At 28.5% G+C, this 27,012-nt stretch overlaps 4 protein-coding genes across 5 annotated transcripts; 3 read left to right on the top strand and 1 right to left on the bottom strand.

The window, feature by feature from the left end:
- The first annotated feature begins 1,369 nt into the window (after positions 1-1,369).
- On the top strand, positions 1,370-7,138 carry LOC134833107 (rh5-interacting protein-like). Its single transcript, XM_063847310.1, has 9 exons — positions 1,370-1,440; positions 4,495-4,685; positions 4,739-4,846; positions 4,907-5,024; positions 5,089-5,400; positions 5,464-5,703; positions 5,758-6,192; positions 6,262-6,549; positions 6,862-7,138. Exons 1-9 carry the CDS (start codon positions 1,395-1,397, stop codon positions 6,963-6,965), a joined length of 1,842 nt encoding a protein of 613 aa, XP_063703380.1. The 5' UTR covers positions 1,370-1,394; the 3' UTR covers positions 6,966-7,138.
- Positions 7,139-8,745: 1,607 nt separating this feature from the next.
- LOC134835291 (tubulin alpha-3 chain-like) lies at positions 8,746-10,400 on the top strand. Its single transcript, XM_063850162.1, has 6 exons — positions 8,746-8,757; positions 8,809-9,022; positions 9,076-9,376; positions 9,431-9,602; positions 9,654-10,191; positions 10,240-10,400. Exons 1-6 carry the CDS (start codon positions 8,746-8,748, stop codon positions 10,398-10,400), a joined length of 1,398 nt encoding a protein of 465 aa, XP_063706232.1.
- Positions 10,401-12,998: 2,598 nt separating this feature from the next.
- Positions 12,999-18,935, top strand: LOC134835618 (uncharacterized). The gene is made up of 3 exons (XM_063850516.1): positions 12,999-13,216; positions 17,031-17,177; positions 18,643-18,935. The coding sequence occupies exons 1-3, from the start codon at positions 13,063-13,065 to the stop codon at positions 18,906-18,908; spliced, it is 567 nt and encodes a 188-aa protein (XP_063706586.1). The 5' UTR covers positions 12,999-13,062; the 3' UTR covers positions 18,909-18,935.
- Positions 18,936-19,679: 744 nt separating this feature from the next.
- Positions 19,680-22,624, bottom strand: LOC134833067 (sphingosine-1-phosphate lyase). Of its 2 annotated transcripts, none has more exons than XM_063847245.1 (6): positions 22,521-22,624; positions 21,202-21,794; positions 20,912-21,148; positions 20,292-20,740; positions 20,088-20,234; positions 19,680-20,018 (listed from the first exon to the last, which is right to left on the bottom strand). In XM_063847245.1, the coding sequence occupies exons 1-6, from the start codon at positions 22,552-22,554 to the stop codon at positions 19,778-19,780; spliced, it is 1,701 nt and encodes a 566-aa protein (XP_063703315.1). In that variant the 5' UTR covers positions 22,555-22,624; the 3' UTR covers positions 19,680-19,777. The 2 variants fall into 2 exon arrangements, with proteins under 2 accessions (XP_063703315.1, XP_063703316.1); XM_063847246.1 differs by lacking the exon at positions 22,521-22,624 and adding an exon at positions 22,111-22,273.
- Between the last annotated feature and the right edge of the window lie 4,388 nt (positions 22,625-27,012).

The raw sequence follows: 27,012 nt of genomic DNA on the forward strand, positions 1-27,012 counted from the left end.
AAGATTATATATTTTTTTATTATAGTTTTTTTATAATATTCAGGACTTTGAAATATATTTTAATTTTTTTGACAAAAAATTTATTCTAATTTTATACTAGGAAACTGATTATCGTAATTGCTTTGAAAAATATACGAACAATAATAAAATATTTTGTATATTAACCTTCAAAAGTGTACGATTTGTCCTGCACCAATTATCAATGATATTTTTTCTAACAATTTTCCATTTTCAATGGTAGTTCAAACAAATATTTAATGATAATGTTTCGCGTAAATGCACGTATGTTAATTTGAACAGAAAAACAAAACAAAAGGACAATAAGCAAAACATAATTTATGCATAGGTTAAAGTAGGTCGTACAAACACATAACAAGACGGACTATTTTAAATTAATAGGAAAACAGTCTGAAAATGTTATTTTCGTTCACTTCTTTATGCCTTTTTATTTTAAAATTATTACAATGTGTATCATAAATGTTACCATTTAATGTTTTGCTGCAACTAACTGCAAAGAAAACAATACAAAACAACTTTTGTGAAAGAAATTACTTGATCACATTAATGCTATTTTTCATTCCATTTTTTTAATTTTTCAAATATAAAAAAATCAATTAAAATTACATATTGAACAAAATTGATTTTAATCACATGACCTAATTTTTTCATCTAAATTTAATTATAGATTAAATTAATGTATGATTTCAATGATAATTTAATTTTTTTCATGATTTTTCAATCATTTTTTTAATTTATTTTTCTACCGAAAACACACGGACAGACAATAGTTTGAAACATTCGTTTTACCGTAAAATTAATATTATACATTCCACAAATTTGTGAATGAAAAAAAGTTGTTGGTCACAAGAAATAAATTTGTCCGCCAAACATGGCATTTGCTGCATTGATTGTGCATTTTTGTATTCTTATGAAGCAAATTCAAAATGAAATGGTTGAATCCAACGATATACTATTTAGTTTTGTTATGACTTTACAAAGAATAGAAACGTTTTACTCAAGACACTTCGACATTTTTACATTGCGGTTTTAGAAAAAAATTTTATAAGAGATTCTTCATACACAACGAAACATTGAGAAAAATCAACAGTGATTAAAAATGTCAGATATGCATCATCTCTCATTTTTCGTGTTAATAATATTTTTCATAACATTAGATGTTGTACAACCAAAACTCTTTTGCTACTCTAACCAATATAACAAAAGTAAGAAACGTTTTTTTTTTAAATTTTATTTGAAATACTAAGTGTCTATTAGGAACAAATTTTGTTGATAAGATAATTTCAATTTGGTCATACACAATGGATGATAATAATATATGATCAGTTTAAAATTAGGTTTAAATAAATAAAGAACTGGGTTGTTCTTTGAAAAAAATGTTTCCAAATTTAATTTTGGCGATATTAATTGGTCTCGCAGTCGGTATGTAAAAAATAAGATAATAAAAAATTTTTGAAAAATATTATGAGCGGAAAAAAACTATAAATATAATTGATTTATAAAAATTAAAAAAAAAATAGATGATTCATGTCCAGGTGGTCTTCAATTAATCGATAAGAGTGTTTTATTGTACATATTTAATTATTTTTAAAATATTTCTGATAAAGTTTCTGTGAGATACTACGAATATACAATTTTTAAATAGATAATTTTTAAAATGATATTATTGCTGCAAATTAAAAATATAACTTAAAAGCTTAGATATTAGTCTTATTCATATCGTAAATTATCACATACATTTCGTTGACACACGTGAAACTATTAATCTAAGTCTCTAAGTGATAACAAACTGAATGTCAATTATGACCTCGAAACCCATGAATAATAAATGTAAAATAAAGTATGGATAAAAATAGACGTCAACCAATAGGACTGTAACATATCGTCCTTGAAAAAAAAACTATTTGGTGTTTAATAAATAAATAATATACCTTCAAAATATTTGATTAAAATGTTTATAGACTTTATTGGAAAACTACAAATCATTTCTTAATTTTCTCATATTTTCAAACATAACTTATTTGATCAAAAATTTAGTTTTATTGCAAAATGTAATAAAATATTTAAAGGTACAGTGTAATTCGTACAAAATCTAACATTAAGAATTCGATTCCCCACATTAGTAGGGCGATTTTTGCAGTGAATGAAATTTCTGTATATCTAATCAAATTCACTATTATCATGTATGTTTTCACGATATTGAAACACACTGTTTTCTATCGTAAAACAGAAACCATAGAAAAAGTATACTTAAAAATGTTCTAAGCGGTAAAAAAAATTATATATGTAGAACGAAAACATTTTTTTAACGAAATAAAAGATAATTAAAATATCCGTATGTATAAATCTACTTAGGCGATTAAACATAACCTTTTGTTGCACCACAATTTTTCATGGGGGAGGGGGTCGAGAATGATAATTTTGTTTTCATATATTTACATTAAATGATTTTTGATTGTTTTTTCTGCAAATTTTTCAGTAAAAATGGAAAAAGACATTTCTAAAATATTAATTTTGGTCACGTGACTTACAAAAGTCATCTAAATTTGTCGATTTGATATTTTTTGTGTGAATTTTATGTAAACTATATATATATATATTTTTTAAATAAATCAGTTTTTCATTTAATTTTTATCAAAATCGAAGGGGGAATAACAAAAAGTCAAATGATTAAGTGTAGTCGCCTTAGAGAAAAAACACATGTACATACAAAAGAAAGAGAGTGTAGTGCAATTGTGATAACCATACTACCAAGCATATGAGGTATGACATCAAGATTGAAAATTTTCCAACCTTAATGTATTTGTGATGGAAACTCAGACACTCACACTAGTTCGTCGTCACTATCACGATAGTAACTAATACACAAATAGCGACAATAAAATAGCAGTCTTAATGTAGTATCAAGTTGTAGCATAATGGAGCACTGCTAGCTGACCCAATAGTATGACACGTTATTGTTTAGTGAGCAACTATGTTTTAATATAGGCAGTTGTCGACCAAGTGGTTTTATGTCGAAAAAGCAAGTGCGATTCCACGGTGTTTTTGCGAATAAGTGTTCACAGTCAAACATATTAAAAAATAGCTGGAGTGAATTGCATTGTTCTTCAGGCCATACACATCGATATCTTTTTGGTTACTTTCCACATTTTAAACATAAGAAATTCTGTCGAAAATTTTGCAAACAAACTTATTCTACACATCAGCCATGTCTTTTGCCAGCAATTGATTACCACCATTCTCTTGGTAACTATTCATGATATGTAAACTTTATTCAAATCGAATAAAAGAACCTGTCCAATGTTATTCTTAGAATAAGAGTTATATTGAATATTTGTATACTACGTATTTAAAATTAAAATTAAAAACAAGTATATAGTTTTGTACAAACCATGAAAGCTGTAAAAAACGTTCATGCTCATTATTCAAAGATAATTTGATAAAGTTGTAAAATTGAAGACAAAGCTCCAGTTGACCGTGACAACCGATATCAACTGTCACTATCACAAAACATTATCACACAAATTACTACCCTTACAGTGACCAATGGCGACCATACAATAACAAACAGATAATGAAAATGTACCTACAAAAAAAAAATGAAATTCTTACTTGGTCAATATACCAAAAAACTACTTAATCATTTACATTCATACTACATACATACGAAAAATAGCTATATATAACTAACACAATGAAAAAGGTTTACTTGCGTTACCGAGTTATTTTACAAAAACACATTTAAAATCTATAATACATATTTTTTCAGGAAAAACTTTTGTTCCGCACCTGACTTTTCTTTATGCTTGTGTGGGTTTATTTTATCGTATTCATATAAATATTAGGTATAAAATGAATAGATGAAAGGGAAATCTGTCATACCTACTTCTAATAAAACATATTTTGATTCGTACTTATATGAAAAAGTATTCGTTAAACGTGACTAACTAACTGATTGATTGAACGATAAAACACTGATGAATTGATACAAAATATGACGTCATATAGTAGTACTTTATTTGTATTTTCCTTAATATTGCATAACTTGTTTCTGTCTATGTCTATATAACACTGACCAACGCGATGACCACTGTCAAAAAATTCTGACTGACGTTTCCAGCCCAGTTATAAGCTTGGAGGTCTTTATCCTGGATTTGTGTGGATTTTATATGATTTGAAAGGAGAAAATGCTTTTTTGAGAAAATGCTTGCCGGCAAAGAGAGTTCATATTGCACTTTATCGCATCAAGTTTTTAATTTAAAGCTACGGACCTCTAAATACAAACTTTTGAAAATTCTTTTCTGTTAAGTACCCTTAAATTCGAGAAGACAAACTATCCCGAACGGTGACTTATAGAAATAAGCAGTTAGAATTTTAAGATATAATGATCATCGTGTCGGTCAGTGTTATTTGTCGATACAATCGATAATCTAAGCATAAAATTGTATTTATAAGCTCTGTTAATTTTATTTCCAGGAGTTGATAGCGTCTTGTGGCCGTGCAGATTCCAAGAGGATTGCAGTAGTGTTGTGGCAAATGCAAAGTGTAGTGAATACTTTTATTGTTACTGTCCAGCTGGATACGTTTTTTCAACAGACGTTACTCAATGCCTTAAAGAGTCTGGCTTTGGTGTAGCCTGCACGGAGAGTGTTCAGTGTTCTCATATGGTAATCCAAAGTGCATTGTGTAAAAATTTTAGCTAAAATTTATTTCATTACAGCTTTCCGGTGCCACATGTGAAAATGGAAAATGCGGCTGTGCCGAAGGATATACTTACGCCCGAGGCAAATGCCGAAAATTAGCGCACTTACATTCAGCTTGTAGTGAAGTGGGATAATATGCTCATTGTGTTTTTTTTTATCATTTTAAGACTTATGTCTATTTTCAGACGATCGACTGTGAATTTAGTGGGGATCGCGAAAGTGTAGTGTGCAAAGAGAGGACTTGTGAATGTGCAGAAGGATTTTACAAACGGTCAAACAATGTGTGTCGTCGACTGTCTACAAGTAAGTCGTTTCTCGTTCCACAACACAATGCCATCTACTTAATAACGTTGTGTTATTTATTTAGAGCCGTGCGAACCATGTTTGGTTCAAAGTGACTGTCAAAGTAAAGAATTGTCGTTAGTGTGTGAAAAGCAAAAGTGTGTAATCAATGGCACGTCTACTTGTGACAATAGCCCGTCATCCGGCATTTCAAGTAGCAAAACCAACTTGAGAGATATCGGAACGCAAATTAGTTTAAATAGCTTTAAAGATGACAATCCCAGTGACGATATTAATTATAAGCCTTTACGTACAGTTAGTACATTAACAAGTGATAGCAATAACAAAAACTCCTTGTCTAGTTATGAGTCATCAATGCGCGACGAGAGCACGCAATGTAAGTATGCTTGGAACGACAAGTATCATTATTTTTTAATCCTTTTATGTGTTTTTTTTTAAGTTGGTGACCCTTGCACAAGCGAAGGAGAACCTTGTCCTGGTCTTACCCATTCAATATGTCGCAAAGCACTTTGTCATTGTCAATATGGTTATTATGAAAAAGATAGCCAATGTATGCCAGAACTGGGTGAGGAAGCACAAGACGAAAGTTTTTGTCCATTTAAAGGACGTTTTGAAAATAAGCGTTGTCTTTGTCCTTATAACACATTTTACGGTCCTAATATGCGTATGTGTGTCAAACGTAAGTCAAACATTATTTCCAACAATTAAATACTTGATTGTGAATATTTTTCAGCAACAACCGGGTTCGAAGGATCATGTGTGTATAATGAACAATGTTCCGTTTATGGAGCTGCTTTTTGCTCTAAAATTACGCCAAAAACTTGTCAGTGTCATGCGTATGCGACTTACAACAAGGAAAAAGAGTTGTGCGAGATGAAAGAAGGCGTTGGAGAGTACTGTGAAATTGATAGCATGTGCTCAGTGCCCAATACAAGGTGTAATGAACAGAAATCTTGTGTTTGCAAAGACAATTATTTGGAAAATGACGGAAAGTGCATGCCCGCAATCGGAGCAGAATGCAAGGAGTCTGAGGATTGTGTACAAGAAAATTCAGAATGTGTAAAAGTAACAAATGAAAAAAGAAGTACGAGATTTTCGATGGATGAAAAAAAGTATTGTACATGCAAGAAACAGTTCGTTCATGCAGATGGACAATGTTTGAAAAAAGGTATTATGTAATTAATTATTTTTTTCATCTCCGCTAACTTTTCTAAAAATTTATTAATTAAATATTTAGCTACAAAATACGAAGATGATTGCAAGACAGATGACCAATGCACACCATTGTTGGGTGAAATGGGAAAGTGCATAAACAGGACATGTAAATGTGATATTATACATCATCATAAGGATGACAGATGTTATGAAAAGACTCCCTTAGATGCTCCCTGCGAGCGATCTAGTCAATGCTTTGTTACTTCAGAGCCCGATACTGTCGAGTGCAGAAACAGTCAATGTAAATGCAAAGTTAATACAACAACAGACTTGGAAGCTCAAGCATGCATTAAACCTAAACCAACCAAAAGTAAGCAATTTTTTTGTTACAATATTTCCCTGAAAGCGTCTTGATTTAGTGTCATGCAAAGTTGTTTTCGTGTTTTTCTTTTATACATTCATTATGTGTGATGCTGAAATGTGAAGGAACAAGTTCCTGCTTTATGTATGTGTAAAACAATTATTTATTCTTTGTTAAAATCTAAAAAGAAATTTTAATGGTGACAAATCACGTGAACTGTTTTGTTATCTAATGTGATAAATGCTTTCCTCCAAATTGACATGACACCTTACGAAATTAAAACTATAAATATGTATTTTTTCCTTATTTTCTTTCTTCTAGATTCTTCCAACCGCCCTAGCCCACTAAAAGTTATAACTTTAACATTGTTCGCATCTGCTATGTTACTAACAGGCTCGGCGCTAAAAGAAGCATACTACCCGTAGATATTATTTAAATGGATTGATTCTGCTCAACTTTTTTATCTTTCAATTTGACGAATTGATTTTTGACACAATACATGCAATATGTAAATTATTTTTGCTTTGTTAAAATATGTTAACTACATATATATCGAGAGATAAAAGTGCTAACATAATTTATGATAAATAAATTTTTAGAAAAGCAATCTTTATAATAAATAAACAAAAAAAATAATAAAAAGCTAAACACTATTTTAATTTATACATATTTTATTCTATATCATCTGAGGTTGTATACCTTAGACAACTACAGTTAAGAACAAAAAATCTTTTGCATTTCAACTAATGTATTTATTTAACTTCCTTATACGTTGGTCAATTTTGCTAGAAATTTTTAAGGTGAATTTTAGTCAAAACACCAAAAAAAATTCAATTTTAGTTTTATGTTTTCTATTCATCATGAAATACCACTAAAAGTGAATCATGAATATTACAACATGAAATAAAACATCAAAATTGTTTAAATGTGTTTTGAAACATAAAAACTTCATTGATATTAAAGTGAATATATTTATAATTTTATACACATGTAGGTATTGAATTTATCGAAAATATATACATACTTACGATCGAGCTTATGCTGTAAAAACTGCATGTTACGTTCATAATATCAATTTGAAGAAGAGAAGTGAAGACCTTTCAAAAGGTTAACGAATACTATTTATATGCAGGCTTTTATTGAAAAATGCATTGCTTCAATTTACCTTAAAGTATAACTATCAAGAATACCTTCCTAGACGATTGAATGACGATGAAATTAAAAGAAAAAGATTGCTCAAATGTACCTTATTTAATGGTTTGTATCTTTTTTTTTTTTTTTTTGAAAACACCTGATAGTTGAATATAGAACAAAAACATAAAAGGTATGACGTCAGATGAACTTTACGTCATAGAAAACATTTTTCTACTTTTGCTAACCATCATACATAATAGGTTGGTAAAACTTTCTATTTCTCAAAAAAAAAATACGTAGATACCAAATAATATTTATCTTGATAATGAAAATTACTACTTAAGGTTTTGAACGTGAGTGTAAACTTTGCACCTTTCAACCTGGTTTAGGTACTTTTTTTAAACATTTTTACCGTTCCTTTTTGCAAAATTGTATTACCTATTAAATAATCTCAAATTTGAATTTTAATGAAAGTCACCATTTCAAAATTTACTTCACATGTTTCTAAAGAAAAATGTCAATACTAACATTAATTACCTTTATTTTTTGACACAAGTAACAGGAAAATTGCGTGACAAAGCTACTAAAACGTATACCTAAAAATTAGAAGAAAGTATTTTTGGCACCTAGTCTCCTAGGCTCAGCTTACATTAGTGTTATTGCTACTTTTGTTATTGTTACACTTTTAAAGCTTTCATGTTGTTATCATCTCTTTATAATTATGTATATCGTGATTTTTGTCGGACGAAGCCGTTTAGGTTGTCGATTTTTTTTTGTGTTGCTAAACTTCAACAATTTGACACATACCCTCTGACTTACCTTTTTTATGACCATTATTGCTGACTGGTAATTAAATTTATTCAGTTCTTGTTGTTTTGGCTTAAAACTATAAAATAATGAAGGTGTTTGTTGCATGATACCTACCGGTAATAACTATAGTGAGAATATTGATAAAATCTTTTAAGTAGTTTCAGTATTGATCATAGAAATCAAGAACTCAAGTGTCAAAAAAATTGTATTTGAATTTCAAACAAGATTACAAAATTTCAGTGAAATTAAAATTTTAAGACAATGGCAAAAAATGTAAGTTAAATTTTTATAAAATTATTAAATTCACAACGTGAATGTACTTAGCGAGAAGTGATCCAAATCCATATCGGCCAGTCTGGCAATCAAATTGGCTATTCCTGTTGGCAGCTCTACTGTTTAGAGCATGGTATATATCCGGATGGCACGTTGTACCAAATTGATTCCTGCGGAGAAGACATGAATGCCTTTTTCAACGTAAACAAAACTGGTAATGTAACACCACGAGTGCTCTTTATCGATCTTGAAGCAAGTGTAATTGGTAATTTAACAAAAATTTTAAATATTTTGATATTCGTGAAATATTTTTTTAAGATGAGATACGGCTTGGTAGCTACCGAAAACTATTCTCCACAAATAGCATGGTGTTGGGACAAGAAGATGCCTCAAGCAACTTTGCCAAAGGAAAAATGACACGCGGGATGGATTGTATCGATTGCATGATGGACCGCATAAAAATAATGGCAGAAAATTGCAATTCTTTACAGGGATTTTTGTTGTTCAGGTCACTGGGTGGCGGTACCGGGTCGGGATTTGGAAGTTTAATCCTGGAAAAATTAAAAGAAGATTATGAAAAAGTTCCAAGACTTGAATTTGATGTGTTTCCGTCTCCAAAGTATTTTCTTTACTTGTTTTTTTTTCAGTTTATGAAATATTTTCCGTGTTTTAGAATTTCACCCGTCATTGTGGAGCCCTATAATGGAACCTTAGGTGTGTATAGCGGAATGGACACAGTGAACTGTTCGACTTTGTTGGATAATGAAGCATTATATGATATTTGTGGCAAGAAACTAGGTCTCACAAACATCAATTATTTCAATCTGAATCGTATTATTGCGCAAGTAAGAAATTTTTAAAAATATTTAAAACTCTTTCATTGTATTCCTTCATAGGCAGTGTCATGTATCACATCATCTCTTCGATTCTCTGGTGACATGAATGTTGATCTTGCAGAGTTTCAAACCAATTTAGTGCCTTTTCAACGTATTCATTTTCCCACTGTTTCGTATGCTCCTCTTTTACCACGTCTCACTGGATCGAATTATGACAATCTTTCAACCATGCAAATCACCAATCAAGCATTTGATTTCCGTAATCATCTTGTGAAGTGTGATCCTAAGATTGGAAAATATATGAGTTGTTGCATGTTGTATCGCGGTGATATTTGTGGCATGGAAATCAACAAAACCATACAAGAAATCAAGGAATCCCGTAAAGATATGTTTGTAGACTGGAGTCCAACTAGTTTCAAAATTGGCATAAACAGTCAACCGCCAATGTGTGTGCCAGGAGGAGATTTGGCACATTCCAATAAAGCAGTATGTATGTTGTCAAATAACACGGCCATTCAAGGAGTATGGCTACGATTGCTACAAAAATTTGACTTGCTCTTCTCAAAAAAAGCGTTTTTACATCACTTCTTAGCGGAAGGTAAGGTTATTTCAAATAAGAATAGGAAATTAAATGTTTTTTCTTAAGGATTAGAAACTTCATATTTTGAAGAAGCGCGTGAAAGTGTTGCAACTCTCATTGAAGACTATAGAGAATTCGACAGGGAGCACGGTGCAACTTCGGATTCTCTTTTGCTACAAAAAGATCCCCGCACACAAAAAGTGAAACCAACAAAGGGAAAAACTTAAAAATAGTTAATGACCAAAAAATATCAAGTACACAGTCAACAAAAATATTTTTTTTTTTTTAATATTGTGTAATGAAAAATCTTCTGAGTAAATAACATGCCACACAAGTTCCTATAATTATGTCTAACTTTAATAATCCAGTAATGTAATTAAAGTTTGTTTAAAAATGTCAAAAAATGTACAAAAAAAGGTTAATTACAATTCCTTATAATATATAAAAGAAGCCGGAACTCACTGAAGTCACGATACAAACAATTATACAGAAAAAAAGCTTCAGACAGAAACCGCACGTGTTCATACCTTAATTACTGTTGTATTTATTCAAAAATTACTACTTTCTTTCTGTAAATTCATAAAAATAGCCTGTAATTAATGAAAATCCATGTAAGCTTTTGTCACAACAAAAAAATGTTTTTAAAGAGCTTTCTGTCAAGTTTGAAAAAAGAAAAATCGAAATGCTAACTTAGCAAAAACAGGAAATTCTAGATCATTCATTTACATTGGTACAATTTTCCATTTGTTTTATTTTTCTTACAATACACATACTTAATAGTATAGTGTAAAATTACATTGAGAATCATAATAATAAATTGCATGATTATTATCAAAAAATCACGTTTTTATGTTTGAGGTGGGTATAGTTGGTTTTTATAATATATACGAAGGAAATCATAACAAAGGTAAATGAAAAAAAAATGGTAACGCGTCATTGCAAAGGCGTCACGATTCGTCTCAACAAGTGACGTCACACATTAACGAGTAAAAGAAAGTAAATGTGACGGTGAAAATTTAATACTCATTACTTATTTATTTATTATTATTATTTTTTTTGATCAATTATTTATTTGGCTTACTAAATAGAATCAAAATATTTTTTTCGAAAAAACAGAAAAAATAATAATTTAACCTTAACTTAATTTAACTTAAGTTTTTTCTCATAATTACATTAATGTGGTTTAAGATACTTCTTTATTATTTTTTTAATTGTCAAAAAATAAAAGAGATATTGGGTGCATTCAAGATCACTCATCGCTTCCATCATGATTTTTTTCTGTGATATTTTTTCGGTCATAAATATGTTTTTTGATGAAAATTTTAAACTTTTATGAAATATTTTAATGATTTTCGATGTTTCCCGATGAATCGAACAATTTTTTTAATTGTCAAAAAATAAAAGAGATATTTTGTTTAATATTAGAAAAACTGACCTAAATAATAGTTTAATTTTCTTGAATATACTGTGCGCATATCACTCCCATGCTATCTGAAACTATGATAATAAATAGACGCAGCATTTACTTACACGAGATTAAAAAGAAACAAAAAGCTTAATCGTATTTCTATGAGTTTCTATCAGTTTTTTTTGCTGAATTTCTAAAATTGTTTTTTTTTTCATGATATATATTTAAAATATAATAGCAAAATGATAGTCTGTTCATTTGAAAACATTTGAGGTATTTTAAATCACGTGCTTTCATTCGTGCAAATAAGCAATTAATTGTCGAACCTGAATAGCAGAACTACGAAGTAATGAAAGTTATTGTGCTATCAAAGGAAAGTAATTTGCAATTCAAATTAGATTAAAAAACCACTTTATTATTATGATTATATTTAGCAGAGTTTATTAGGCCATTGATTGTAGCAATCAAGGTAAGGAATGAAATTAGTAATGGTCAAAACAGCGCTTCTTCTTTAACACAGTGGTGCACAAGTAGCGGCGAGACAATAAATAAGGCTACATACAATACAATGAACGTTGATTCGCTAGATACATAGGTAAGCCGAATAAATTTAATATTTCAATTTTTTGTTTTATTAGGATTTTAGTAAGGGGAGGGAAAGTGAAAAAAAAAATTTTTATTTGTTATTTTTTAATATCCAAATTAAACAATAGTTTATCTATTTATTTTAAAATTTGAATAACAAAAATTTCCCGAAATATACATTGTTGTACTAAATTTGGTCACGTGATCTTATATATGCATAGATTCTTACATTACAGATTACAACATGCTTTTTTTTTGTCAATAATTATAAAATAAAAAAAATCTGTTTAATAACAAAACCAAGACTAACTGAACGTGTTAACTAATATCAATAATTTAAAAAGGAACTCACTATAAGTGCGCACATTTTTTGTGTTTTTTGCGCAACAGTAGCATGTAGAATGTATGGGAATGTGTTAAAGTAAATGTGAAATTTTCCACCACCTATTGCTTACTAAATAAAATGTTTTATTTTCTGGTATTGCTTCAACAGTTTGTAAGGGGAATTCGCGCGAAACAGTTGTACATAAATTTCAATTAAATCAAAATATTTTATCAAGAAATATTAGTACATACAATAGTAAAGTGCTTGAATGAAAAAACGCAAAAAAGAAATTTGCGCTTAAATTAAGGATTCTAATCTTCGATAAAAGCTACAATAAAAAAAAAAAATTAAATCAACAATTATTTTGGAAAATTACTGACATTTGTTAATTTCCGGAGTATTAATTGGTGTGACAAATTAATCATAAATATATTTTACATAATAAGAATATAAATTATCGAGATTAATAATAATAAATAATCCATAAATCAACAATCAGATAGTTGGAAAAATATAGTGAAATTTTTGCCAGTCTTATTATCGTCATCATCTAATAATAAATAATAAAATAATGGCAACACCACCACTAAAACGATTCACACAATGTGGAAGTCTCACAATGTTATTTGTTGTATTTATCGTTCTCTTTGGTGTGAGTTCAACAGCATTAACAACGTTTGGAAAAACAAATCCAAATTTAAACAATCCAACACCACCTCCTCCAAGTAAGTGCTTTGAGATAATGCATATAATTTAGAACGTTCAAATATTAATAATTCTTATATTCTTATTAGTATTGTTGACAAACCTTTGACTTTTTATTTAATATTCACACAAAAGTTTTGAATATTAATCGGATCAAATATATATATTTTTGTTTTTTATACGTTTATTTTTAAACTTTCATGCACCTGCCATATTGCAAAAAATTTAATCAATAAATTTAACAAACTTGTTTTTAGTAAAAAAAGAGATATAAAGATTAAATACAACATTTAAGCGCTTTTTTAACATTTTTTCCACGGATATAGACAAACTTTAGGGTTAAAATTTCACAAAAATGTAAAAAACACTTTAAAAATCTAAATTGTTATTTTGTTGCTAGTTGTTTGTTAAGCCAGTTTATTCCAGATATTTAAAATGCAAAGTTTGTTTTTTCGTTATTCTTGAATTTGATTTTATTATTGAAGGTTAAAAAATGAATAAATGTGCTTTAAACATAATATTTTGTGTGGTTTTGCTTTTACGGGAGTGCTCGGGACAAAAACTAACCGCTTTTGGTAGCAAGCTGGCGAAAAAGCAAGAAGATGAGATTACTACTACTGTGAAATCTATTGTTGATAGTATGTTATTTTAGTATTAAAATAATATAAATATACATACATACATAATACATAAAACATATTGAAACCTTGAACTTTTGCTTCCACAAAGTTCTTGCTTCCACAAAGTTTCTAAAAAAATTGCCATTATCTTTAACGGCAGAGTCGGAAGAAGAAATCTTACATATTTTTGAAAAGCATGAATAATAATTTAATTTAGTGCGATGTTTTTTTTATAAAAAATTTAATTGGCTTGAAAAGAAATTATTTCTTACAAAAATTTGTGTATATCATTGTATTCGTGTACTTTGAATGTTTTCGATTTTTTCATGCTAGCTTCTATGAATTGAACATGCAAATCGTATTAGAATCTGGTACGAATAAACAGATAAACATAAATAGACAAATAATAACCTATAAAGGATTTCAAATGTTGTTACAACTATCATGTCAAAAATAACCAAGTTGTTTGGTATTTTATTTAGTTTTTGTTAAGGCTTTGCCGGCTAAACGTTGTTTTTTATTTGAAACGTTGAGAATAAATTTTTTGCCAAGAAAAAACAATATCTAATCGGAAAATTGATTTGTTTTTGAAATACATAACATTTCTAAGGGATATAAGATGGAAAAGAAATATGTAGTTCTCTTATACACTTTTGTGATTTTGATAACTCAAACATGTTCCCAAAAATTATCGACATTCGGAAAAGTCAAGCCGCAAACAGAAACTGATTCCAAGCCCGATTCAGACACAAAATTAAAAACATTTGGCACACTAGGGGGAACAAGCACACAAAGTACTACCTTTTATACAAGAAATAGGTGTAGGTGGTGGTTAAATTTAGTTGGCTAAGCATGATATTGAAAGAAAAAACACCATTAGTTTTGTGTATCGCACTCTGAAAGATTTTCTGATATGACAAGTGACCTTTGACATATGTGAATGCTTGCAAAAACGTAGCTTTATATTATTTTATTAGCTAAAGAACTTTTATAAGGAACGTAATTTCCTCACCGGATATGTGTACATAAACTTTTCGTCATGTCCATTAAAATTATCTGCAAAATAAAACAGTGAAGATCTTTTACATAAGAATTTTGAATTTTATAAAGTCGAATTGAAAATACAAAATTTCTGCATTTTATCAAGTTACTACGGTTTCAAGAACTTGTTTCAATGTCACCTTCTGGTGATGACAATAAACAACGAAATTCATGAATTTTAAAAAACATGTTACTACGCTCAGAAGTAAAGCAAATAAAATTTGGCAAGCCAAAATTATATCGTGATTTCGAACAATTTTCCAAGTATAGGTGCATTTTTTTATAAATATAAAAAAAAATTAAATTTATCATCGGTGTGTTTTTATTTCAAAAAATATTTATGTACATTTTTTACAGATTGAAGTACAATATGAAAAAATATTCAAGTGTTGATAATTATTCATTTGACTATAAATCCATTAAGCTTTTTCTTTTAACTAACATATGATTGTGTACATTTTTTCTTTTGTTTTTTTTTCTAATAATATTTTTCAAAACCATCAGTCAAAATGCAAGAAACATGAAAGGAACGAAGGCCATTATTCATAAATTACTACAACGATTTTGTGCCAGGCAATAAAGTGTAATGCAATAACATGAAATTACTCAGTGTAACTATAAAGTAAGAGATTCTTTTCTTTTCAAAATTCAAAAAAGTAATTGTGTTCTATGTGTTACAAGCCATAACAATTAATCAACCAGCAAAAACCGGTCGTTCATATCCAACATTATTTTCATTCTTCAGGAAAACCTTGCTATATTTTTCTATTTTCTCAATTTTTTTAATTTATTTTTTTCAAACTACACTACTCCCTCTCTCATATAAACATTTTGGGGGACGACTTAGTTGATATATGAGAAGAATTGCTATATGAGAGGGAGGGTTGATTTTCAAGGAATATCTAGACTTTTACTCGATATTCTTGTGATAGGCATCTTTTAAAATTGATTTTTAAATATTTAGAACTTAATTTCCTTTAAAAAAGAACAATTTTCTCGTAAAATAAAAATTTTCTTTATACCGAAAAAATTGACAACCTCTCTTGTATCAATAAAATATAAATTTTGACAGTATTTATTGATATATAATAGGTTGTCAACTCCGAAAAAATATTGATATATGAGAGGGTTGATATATGAGAGGTTGATATAAGAGAGGGAGTAGTGTATTTTAATTTAATTTTTTTAAATTGCTTTAAGTAACATTAAAGCAAGGTAAAAATAATTTGAATAGAAAGAGGAGGAGCAACATATACATTAGATTATCCTGCAAGACCATAGAATGTCCAATTGTCATATCTATCGCGCAGCTTCTGTCGCACACGTTTGTATATTTGATATACATTAAAATGAACAACAAAACCATGCAATGACTACTTACTGGTTATTAATATTAAACAGGAAACCTTCATGGATATAAGGATGTATTTTTACACGTCAGGAAAATACTTTGTGATTAGCTTTCAATGTAACCTAAATAAGACTTAAATATTATAAAAACTTTTATTTTTGTTAAATACTTATGTATTCTCTTCCTTAAAAAATTAAGTTTTCATGATATGTTATTTCATGCTTAGCCCAAAAAAATACCGAAACTAATTTTGCATGTAAACTCACAACTATCATATTATTGATTCTCAAATTTTTTATGCCAAATATCACGAAAACCAAAAACTTTGCGAAACCACACTAACAACAGTTGTTTGTTAATGATGACAACCAGCAACGCTTTCATTTTATTTTGGATTGCAGTTATCACGAAAATTGTCAAACTGAATTATTTGATTTTCACGATTATTTTTTAGCTTTTTTTTTTTTTTTTGAAGAAATAGCGAAAGGTAGTAAACATAAAAAAAACCTTGACTTTTACGATACTTTTCATGACATATTTAGTCAGTTATTTATACACGTAATAAATCAAAACTAAACTAGGATAAATATAATAAAATAATATACTGTAACGCAACAATACACCAACGATACATCATTACAGTTTATGTTACGGAAAAATATACATTGTACCTTTGCATGCCAAAAATTTTGATTATCTAGCTATGGATTTTTTTTATTTCCTTCGAAATCATCATTTTTTCTTTTTTTTTTGTCTGTAAAAATAGTGCCAAAATATGAATGTAAATCAAAATAAATCGTCATATTTCATTTTTTTAAATAGTAAAAGCAAAAGATTGTTCTACACATGCTGACTGTGCTAGTATCGAAAATACGAGTTGTGTCAAAGATCCGGTTGATGGAAGACTTCGTTGCCTTTGTGGTAGCAATAAGCCACCTGCCAACGGGCAATGTAAAACTAAACTAAAAGGTAAGATTTTTCAGAATTAAGAACTTTTAATTTAAACTGACATAAATGAGAATTAAAAAAAACTTTATGCTACGTTAGGCTGTTCCAAAAATACATCTTGTTTCGCGTAGGAATAAATACATGTTATTTTATTACCATGATTTAATAGAAATTTTTGGCATATCCTTATTTTTTACATTTTGAAATATAAATTAAAAATCGTGTTGGTAATTGTGTACGTAATTAATTTTTTCATGCAATATTAGTTTGTTTCTTTTTTATTCGTTTAATTGTATTTTCTTGATATATATTTAAGTGAAATAAAATTAAATACAATATAAATTTGGTAATAAAGGTATATCCATTTTTATTTTTTCCGAAAATTAAACTTATAGTACCATGAAAGTTTTTCTATTTCACGTTATTTCTTTTTTCAACACAAAAACCGTCAAAAATTGCGCATAATTAACAGTATTCTTGCAGTTGTCGATAAAGAAACATTTTGACCCCATTATTTTCCATCATTAACCCGCAGCTAATAGTAATAATAAAAATAATAACAGTGAGCAAGGCGACAAGCAAACTTTCAAAGAAAAAGCAACAATAAAAAAATGAAAAGCTTAATGTGAATAACACAGTAATTTAGCGTTTGCCTTGGAAACTCAAGTTAAATATTTAGAATTTTAAAACATGAAAAACATGAATAACTTAGAAATGTTGTGTAAAAAAAATCACGACAAGAGTTTTATCATAAAGAAAATGTTTAATAAAAAACCTTAGACCTTAGATGATTGATTTTTCTTTTCTTTTTCCAGTTTATTGGTTAGATTATTATGATCCTTTACATGAACTTCATTTGTATACAAAATAATTATATATGATTTTTTTTTTTGTATTCACAACTAGGAAGGTATAAAAAACTTCATGTTTTTCCACTACACATGTGAAACGATCTTGGTGCTAAACCGTATTTCATTTTCATGTCTTGATTGTTGTCGGTCATATCATGCACGTAAAATTCTATTAAAAATATAAAATTTGCATAATATTGAAAGGCTTAACATAAATATGCTCATTTGAGGTTTTATAAAAAAATTTTATTTTCACAAATGCCGCGAGAAAATATTAATAAATACAAACAAATAAAAAAAAAAACACCAAGATTCAATCGATTAAAAAAAAAAGTAAAAAAATCTCTGCATTTATGTCTTAGTAAAAATTTAATATCTTAAATTTAAATAAATAGATTTAAAAAAATTATTAAGGTCTTAAATTTATTACCTATTATTCAACTTATTTTTCAAAAGTCTTTGAGAGTTTTATTTTATAATTTATTTTTTTAGTTTTAAGCTGATATATTGTTATATTGAATAACATATTTCAATTTTCAATCTCTCCCATTTTGTTTTCAAAATTTTTGACCATATATTTGAGTTTCATTTTGCCTTGTGACAAATAATTTCCTGCTTTTTCATTTCTTTTTCAGGATTACGTCACTTGTGTCAGGAGTTAATGAATTGTGAAGACGGAATGATTTGTGCTATAGAAAATGCAACCAAGCCGGCAGCATTTGGTGCTAAAGTGCAACCAGCAAGTCAATACAAAGTCTGTCTTTGCGACGAAGCTGACGGCTGGGTTGAAGATCTTCGTGGTACACATTGTTCTGGAGCTCTTAACGTCGTGTCTGGTTTTGCACCTATCTTAATGGGACTTGTCGTAGGAACACTACTTGCTCATAAGCAAATGCATTAAACAAAAAAAAATTAACTTCTGATGTTACAGCAGAAATTATATTGTATTTCACAATACCTAAATAAGCTATGTAATAAACATTTACTAATATAAATAAATTAATTATAAGCAAAAAGCACCAATTTACGTCGTTATGATCGAAAAAATAAAAAATATATTTTAGAATTAAGGTCAAGAAAGTAGTATTTAAAACAAAACAATATTCTGGTTTTTCATTGTCCCAAAAAATCTTTTAAATTGTTGCGGAAAAAAAAAAACAAAATTTATGCTATTTATTTGTGATAGTTACTAAAATAGATACTCACCTTTGATAAACTCATTCATTAATTAACGCTGCTAATAAATAGTTAAGAGGTATCTAAATTCTTCAATTACTAAAATTAAGTTTTTATGGTTCAAATGCATATTACACATCGCTCATTCTATACAATAACTACATATTGTAATAAGATTTCTAAGCAAAATCGGCCTTATTTAATGTGCACTTTAATCAATATATGTAATATATGTGTCATAAATTAAAAAGTCTGTTGATCATTTACATGTTAAACTTATAGTTCAAATTTATTATTGTGAAAAAAAAAATTTGGTAATACATTGCAGTAATTAAAGTATGAATAAAAGTTTTCGTTTACGAACCCCCAAAAATTATTGTAATATTTTCTTATGAAAAAAATTGAATAAACAATTTGAATTCATTTGTAGTGTAGGTATACATTTAAAATGTATTTTATTAAAATATTTAGCTTTACAAAATGAAAACACTTCACATGACTAAAATTGATTTTATGACTATATTTGCTCTTTTAATTATGTTAATGCCTTTGCTAAAAATTAAAAAAAAAAATTATGTTGCCGATGTCTCATTTTTATTTTCCACTTGTATGGTTTTGTTGAGGAGTGTACACGAGAGAGTCTAAGAACAATTTAATAAAATCTCCCACTAAAGATCGATCAGGTAAAGCTTGAGAAACTCCATAAATTGCCATTTTCCCTTCCACAACTTGTCCCGGATTCTTCATGATTTCAGCAACTTGTTCTTTAACATCATTCACGAATTGGTCAGCAATACCTTCTTGCGTGTGAACGTCAGTGATACAAATATGCAATCTAAAGTGGATGGTAAATTTACGGGCTCATCAAAATTTATTGAAACAACAAAGCTTATAAATATTTTACCCTGGAGGAAATTGTAAGCCGTTCAAATTCCAACCTTTTTTGTTGAGTGCATCCGAAAGACGGTAAATGTCGAAGTCTTTCGATCCAAAAGCAATGACAGAAGTGTCAGGTACTCCAAAAATATAAATGTTCTTGATTTTTCGTAATCTGTTAATCATAATAAATTAAAACACGACAAAATAAAAACTTCATTAAAAAACATACCCGTTTTCAATGTATTTCGTAATATCTACAATTCTCTTGGTCGATTCAGTGTAACCGTCTTCGCCATGGAATAACATCGTTGCCCAAGTAGCAGCAATAACACCACCTGCCCTTGATCCATTCACCGTCGGAGATCCGTATATGCCTCCTGGCCAGTCAGTGCTCACAGTAAATTGATAATGACGATATTTTGGTTCCGAATATAAAATAACGGACGAGCCCTTTGGCGTAAAACCATATTTGTGAGTATCGGCTGAAATACTAGTTACTCCCTTGACTGCAAAATCAAACGGCTTCAGAGGATATCCCGCACGTTTCATGAAAATAATAATAAATCCTCCCAAACAAGCATCAACATGTACTGGAATGTTATATTTAAGGCCTAGCTTTGCGATTGCTTGAATATCATCAATTGTACCATATGGAAAGTTAGGAGCAGACCCAACAAGCTAGAAAAAAATTCTTTAGTTTTTTGTCTTAAAGTCGTTCTAATTTTTTTGAAGTTTTTGTTCTTGTCCCATTAATAAGGATTAAACTCCAATGAAAATTAGCAATTTATAAAAAAGTACAACAAAAAGTTCGAAACAAATTCGGAACAGCCTAAAAATAATTTAAATTACCATAATTGTATTTTTGTTGATAGCCTTTTCCATTGCTTTGATATCAACCTTGGTTGTTTGTGGATCAATGGCAACTGTTCGTCGATAGATATTGAAGTACTGACCTGCCTTGTCAAAGGCTGTGTGTGCTGTAACCGGTAAAACCATATTAGGACGTTTAATTCCACGAACTTCACGTGCATAATCTCTGTACGCCTTGCAAGCCATGACAATAGACTCTGTTCCTCCAGTTGTCATCTAAATTTATGAACTAATAGAATGAAATATTAAGCTGTAAAAAAAATACTTACGGATCCACAAGCATCAGAACCACCATGGAACAATCCACTTAGCATTCGTATTACTTCAGCCTCCATTTTACAAATGCCCGGGAAAAGGTCAGAGTGTAATGGATTTGTGTATGATGCCTTGCCATAAACTTCCTTCACCATTTGGACCAGTTTTGGATTGCAAGTGTATACAGCACCAGACACTTTTCCGTCTTTATATTTATAATTGCCAAGTTGCAGGTGTTCGTCCAATTTCTTCAAAATCTGCTCTTCGTTCATACTTTCAAAGGGCATTTTTGTGATGTATTCCAAGTTTCCGCAACTTTTCAACATGTCATTTTCAAAATCCTTTTTCAACTTTACCAATTCTTCGTTGATCTTTGCTTGTACCATCGGAATTTTCCGCGTTAATTTGAAAACACGTCGTTTCAGTCTTGTATAAATGCTTTCATCCTGATTTATGAGACTCCAAAGCCAGACCAAACTCAGAACGGTCGTCGTTGTTATTGCTGCTACTTGCCATGGTTCACGGTTTGCAAAGGCACCATTTACTGCACCTCGCAGTGCTAAAGTTGAGTCCCTTATAATTGTTTTCGACATTTCAACTGGTACATCTGTAAAATAGAGTAGAAAACAAAGGAATTATCACTGAAACCGTATTAAACGATTAACTTTAGGACAGTAAATTGATAAGCTAATATCGATAAAGGCTTTTAAAATATTTATTGTTTTGCGATTAGGTACAACAGTTCAGCAAAAAAATACGACCTTGATTTGGAAATCTATCGATCGCATGGTGAGTAGTAAAAAAATTATTTTCAAATAACAATTTTTGCTTTTTTCAATAGTTCACTTAAAAGGCTTGAGAATTTTATATCTTTTCTTTGAGAAAACTTTTAAATGCTAAGATGACTGTGAAAAATAAGTTACCTAATAAACTTATTAATAACACAGAATATCACTTGATTAAGAAACTTTATGCAACGGAAGCAATATTTTTACTTAAACATAAATTTACATTAAACTAAGTTTTTTTTCGTGGATCGAAATAACAATGTGTTATCACTAAAACTGTAGAGCTAAATATGTTTGTTCTATTTTTAAGGGTAATAACAGCAATGTCTATGAACAGGAGTTAAGGCTTATATGTTTCGTCAGTCGGCATATACTGGCAGTAAAATAATATTATACACTGGGCTCTTCAAACATTGGTGCAAAATTAAAACTACAAATTTAAAAGATTATCAAGATTCGATTCAGTTGAGTGTATCAATGATTTTTTTCAAAAACTAAATTGATACAATCGAAGTGTTGCATGTTATTCATTTCACAGAACTTACCTACAATCCAAGAATAAACTAAATAGAAATCCATTTGTTTTTTTTAAATAATCAAATCCGTAATTTAAGCTTACTTTATGGATATGTTCTTTTTTAACTTATTTTTCTCTTATTTTTTATATCTTCGTTCAAATAATTTAATTTTTTATCGTAAATATTAAACCATGTGCGATTTTAATGGAAGCATTTGTCGATAAATAATATTTGATTTTCCACTTTATGCTTATTCTTTAGTTTATTTATTCATTCTATCAGTAATTTTATTATGTCTTTTATTTATAAAACTCTTCAAAATACAAATACTTTTAATAAAAACTGCACTTTTAATAGGCTTTGTTAAACAGAGAAGTAGGCTGTTGTGTTAGTTTGTATTTTTTTTTTAAATAAATGCAAAAATCACCTCATTGTTTTGACTTGCGCAAAGTAACAATGTTTTATGAATCATGCGCGTATATACATATATCGATGTACACACATTTATTTTAGCACTTTTATGATGGTGGTAAGAAATTCCAGCAACAATGGCAAAAATACGATATACACCACACTTTGATAACAATTTTTTGTGTATCTTTTATGATTTATTTGTGTATAGTATTTGTGTCAAAACACAAGAAATATATAGAGAAACATAATAATTAATTATATCAATAAATAATTTGGATAGTAAATACATAGTTATAATATTAACTCTAGTTTTATTCCAACCAATAAAGTCATTTCTTATGTTCGACGTTTTACACCTAATGCCACTTGTTGATTGCTACTTTCTTTTATGAGAAATTCACCTCTAACTTAGAAATTAACAACTATATAAAATAAGTATACATAAGATTTGTTTGACTTGCGCAGTATCAAGATGAAAAGAGTACGACAACCGAACAGCTGATTTTCCTCAATTTGTTGTAAAGTGATAATTGACAGTACTTTCATAAAAATAATGAATAAAACTCAAAGTGTTTTCAATTCGTTTTTCTGTAAAAAAAGTTAATTAATGAGTTGATTAATATTCTTCGAAAAAAATCCGGCAAAATTTTTGTTGAAATACAACTTTGACTGTTACATCCAGTGGAAAGTCGGAAAACTCACCATTTGAGGTGATTTTCTAGATGCGCGTATAGACAATACAATAGTAACTATGGGAACCTACGGAAATGTGTTGAATAATATTCTTTGAATCAATAAATTTTTGGAAAAAGGGTGGTTTTTCACTAGTCCATAGTCAATCGTTGAAAAAGAAACACTGCGCCGCGAGTGAAAATATCATCATACATAGTATTGAATGGGTGTGTGTGCATGAATTTATATAAATATCAATTCTAAGCATACAGTGCACAAAAAGAAAAAAATAATTTGTATCAAAAAACTTTGTAACATGTTTTGAATACGGAAAAAATTGAATTTCTCAAAATTTCTTTGAAAATTCTAGTAAAATTACTTGTATATTTGTACAAAAGGCTATGCAAACGTGTTTACCGTTAGATAATTGTTCAAAAGTGTAAGTGATTTACTGTAAAATGAATCTGAAATTCCTTTGCATTTTTCGTTTATCTTCTCTACACACTCGTACTGCGACACATACACGTACAAGTATATGCCAAAAACGTTTTGTGATACAAATAAATTGGAAATGAAAATGTATTTTTAGTTGAAAAATATTTCGAATTTCAGTTTTTATTTATATTTTTTTAAATTTTCTACAAATATATGTTGTTAATGTAGGTTGTTGGGTGCACAAGTGATCTTGTCTCGTACATGTGTTCTTTAAATATAGTTTGTCCGACATTGAAACACAAAATAAACTATATCATTTAAATGCTGCCTACTTGCTGTCTGGAGCTCTTGGACGTGTATAGAAAATCCATTTAAATAATTAAATTGAAGAGAAAATTGCCGTCAATGCCCTCATATTAGTGTGCACCAAACTTTACGATATAAATATTATACATATCATACATTTCACAAGTGATTTGAGTGACACAAAAGAGTGAGGAAATCACATGAAAAATTGATAATTTTAATTAAGTTTTTGTATACATGCATCCAACTACGTTTGTACTATATTCATATTGAAACAATTGACCGGATGCCAAATAACATGTAGTATCATACCTTTTTTAGGATAATGCATACCTTGTCGAATCAGGTGAAAAATTGAAAAACATTTTGGCCGACATTCAAATTCGGGTGGTGATGATAAACGTCTCTTGATGCATTTTTTCATTATATTTGTTATACCACTTATTACTTCCTAAATAAATACATAATACGAAAAATGCATCAATATCATTCGTTAATAATTCATATACCTAATTCTCATCTTTATTTTTTTCAACACTTTTGATATGTGTCAATCATGTCATATTTTAAATCTACAAGTGATTTTTGTTGCTTTTCACAAACAACGGAATAGCTGTCTGTTTAAATTTGTTTTTAAGGCCGCTTCAAATGAAAATCAAAAATAAAGTCCAAAATTTTTTGAAATGGGGGGGAAAAAAAAAAGTTTTGAAATACTATTTTCATACAAAATGACAAAATTTTATCAATTTTTGAGGGTTAAATAATATTTTTAATGTTTTTTTTACTATTTACTTTGAAATTTGCTTATTTAAAATAGATTTCAAAATATTTCAAATTAAAATTAAAGAAAAAATTTTCTTAAAAAAAACTGTCAAAAAATGGAAAAAAAAATTAATAATTTTATGAAAAATATTTTTAGAGAAGAAAATTTATGATAAAATATGATTTCCAAAACAAAAATTAGAATAAATTGAAAATTTTTTTGTAAATATTCTTGAAAAATTATGAAAATACACTAAAAAACGGTAAAAATAAAATTTAAAATTTTTAACTTTTTTTTTTTATTTTGCCCCATTGGATTTTCGACTTTTCAAATGGGGCATCGGACTTTATTTTTGATTTTCATTTTTAGCGGCCTAAATAATATTAAAAAAACTGAGAATCAGCTCTTCAATAAAGTGGTTACTTTTTTGAAACAGAAATAGAAAATCATAATGCAATACTTCTTTTAATAAAACCTCCGCAATATTTCTGACTTTTTGAAGGACGTTTATATTTATAACAAAAAAAACAAACTAATTGTGTAACTAAAATACCCTATAGTTCTGTAAATTGTTAACAAAGTTTTAAAAAAGTATTTACATGTGAAAACTAGAGTAATCAAGTGGGACATAGCGGTCCGAGAAATGCATATTTCCTAACAAAAAATGACAACATTAATTTCTGAAGAAAAGAAATTTAACATTTCTCCAACAATTATCATACTTTAAGGATTTCTCTAAAATAATTATTGACAATTTTTCTGAAAAGTAATCATATTCTTTTTTGATTGATTATTTCATCTAATTAAATCTCTTATATTATACAATAAGTCAATTAAGAAATTTCTAATATTAATTTCAATTTAATCAATTCAAAATTAATTAATTCAATTTCAGTCTGTTCCGTTTAAAACTTAAGAATTACATTGATTAAAAAAATATTTTAATTAATTCTTATTGTGTACTTGTTCAAATTATTCTTTCTTCCAAAATAAGAATTTATAAGAAATTGCTCTGTAACAAGAATATTATGTATAAAATCTATTCTATAACAAAAAAAAAATAAATGTTTGTCTATTTTCGTGCCTTTTTGAACATGGTTACTTCTTACTTCATGGCTACAAAATATTAAAGTTGGGTTAAAATTAAAATGTTGATATCGTTGAATTGAAGTCAAAAAAAAAATACGCAAATAATTGCTGATTTTCAAGTTTTTAATGGTATTTCAAAAAGACAAAAACTAAAAGAACATTACAACTTTATTTGTTCCTAATAGTGCTCTAACTGGAAAGGAACTCCGCTACAGAATAGAGCAACAGTATAGATATATTCCAATCAATTTTTAATTTATTATGATATTTAACTATTATATAGCGTAAGCGTCAATGGAAACCAGCCAGAGAATAAATAACACAAAAGAAAAGCCAATTCACATTAAAATGTACCTGCTTTTTGTTGATAATTGTATAGATACATGGCACACACTTGTTGAAATAAGTGTCCTACTCGTGAATCTGCTCTATACAAAGTTTTAAATGTTTTTAATAACAATTTTTCGTTCTCATTTCAGAGCTACAAATTTTATCGTTCAAAAAATTAAATTTTACACAAAAAAATGTATAATATTTCAACTACAAAATTTGTTAAACATAAATATTAAAAAATAATAGTAAAATGTATACACAAAAGGAAGCTGTATAAAAAAAATACTGTGTTATAATAATAATATATTAAAAATTTCTTGATCTACAACTATAAAATATTGTGTAAAAATGTTACATTCAACAATAGAAGAAACAGAAAAAATTCTAGTAAAATTTTAGTGTATATTCAATTTTAAAAAACGCGATTAGAACGAGAATAAAAATCCAAATTCCATTTCCTATGTGTTATTCTTCAACTTTAATAGTACTATCTATTTAATTTGCAAC

Source organism: Culicoides brevitarsis, chromosome 3 (genome assembly GCF_036172545.1).
Source record: "Culicoides brevitarsis isolate CSIRO-B50_1 chromosome 3, AGI_CSIRO_Cbre_v1, whole genome shotgun sequence".
Lineage (NCBI taxonomy): Eukaryota > Metazoa > Arthropoda > Insecta > Diptera > Ceratopogonidae > Culicoides > Culicoides brevitarsis.

Coding starts and splice junctions, on each gene's coding strand:
- LOC134833107 (XM_063847310.1), top strand. CDS start 1,395: ATGTTTCCAAATTTAATTTTGGCGATATTAATTGGTCTCGCAGTCG. Junction 1,441..4,494: donor ATTAATTGGTCTCGCAGTCG/GTATGTAAAAAA, acceptor TTTTATTTCCAG/GAGTTGATAGCGTCTTGTGG. Junction 6,550..6,861: donor TAAACCTAAACCAACCAAAA/GTAAGCAATTTT, acceptor TCTTTCTTCTAG/ATTCTTCCAACCGCCCTAGC.
- LOC134835291 (XM_063850162.1), top strand. Junction 9,023..9,075: donor TCTTGAAGCAAGTGTAATTG/GTAATTTAACAA, acceptor TATTTTTTTAAG/ATGAGATACGGCTTGGTAGC. Junction 9,603..9,653: donor TGAATCGTATTATTGCGCAA/GTAAGAAATTTT, acceptor ATTCCTTCATAG/GCAGTGTCATGTATCACATC.
- LOC134835618 (XM_063850516.1), top strand. CDS start 13,063: ATGGCAACACCACCACTAAAACGATTCACACAATGTGGAAGTCTCACA. Junction 13,217..17,030: donor TCCAACACCACCTCCTCCAA/GTAAGTGCTTTG, acceptor TTTTTTAAATAG/TAAAAGCAAAAGATTGTTCT. Junction 17,178..18,642: donor ATGTAAAACTAAACTAAAAG/GTAAGATTTTTC, acceptor TTTCTTTTTCAG/GATTACGTCACTTGTGTCAG.
- LOC134833067 (XM_063847245.1), bottom strand. CDS start 22,554: ATGGATTTCTATTTAGTTTATTCTTGGATTGTAG. Junction 21,149..21,201: donor GTTCTGATGCTTGTGGATCC/GTAAGTATTTTT, acceptor TCATAAATTTAG/ATGACAACTGGAGGAACAGA. Junction 20,741..20,911: donor TCAACAAAAATACAATTATG/GTAATTTAAATT, acceptor ATTTTTTTCTAG/CTTGTTGGGTCTGCTCCTAA.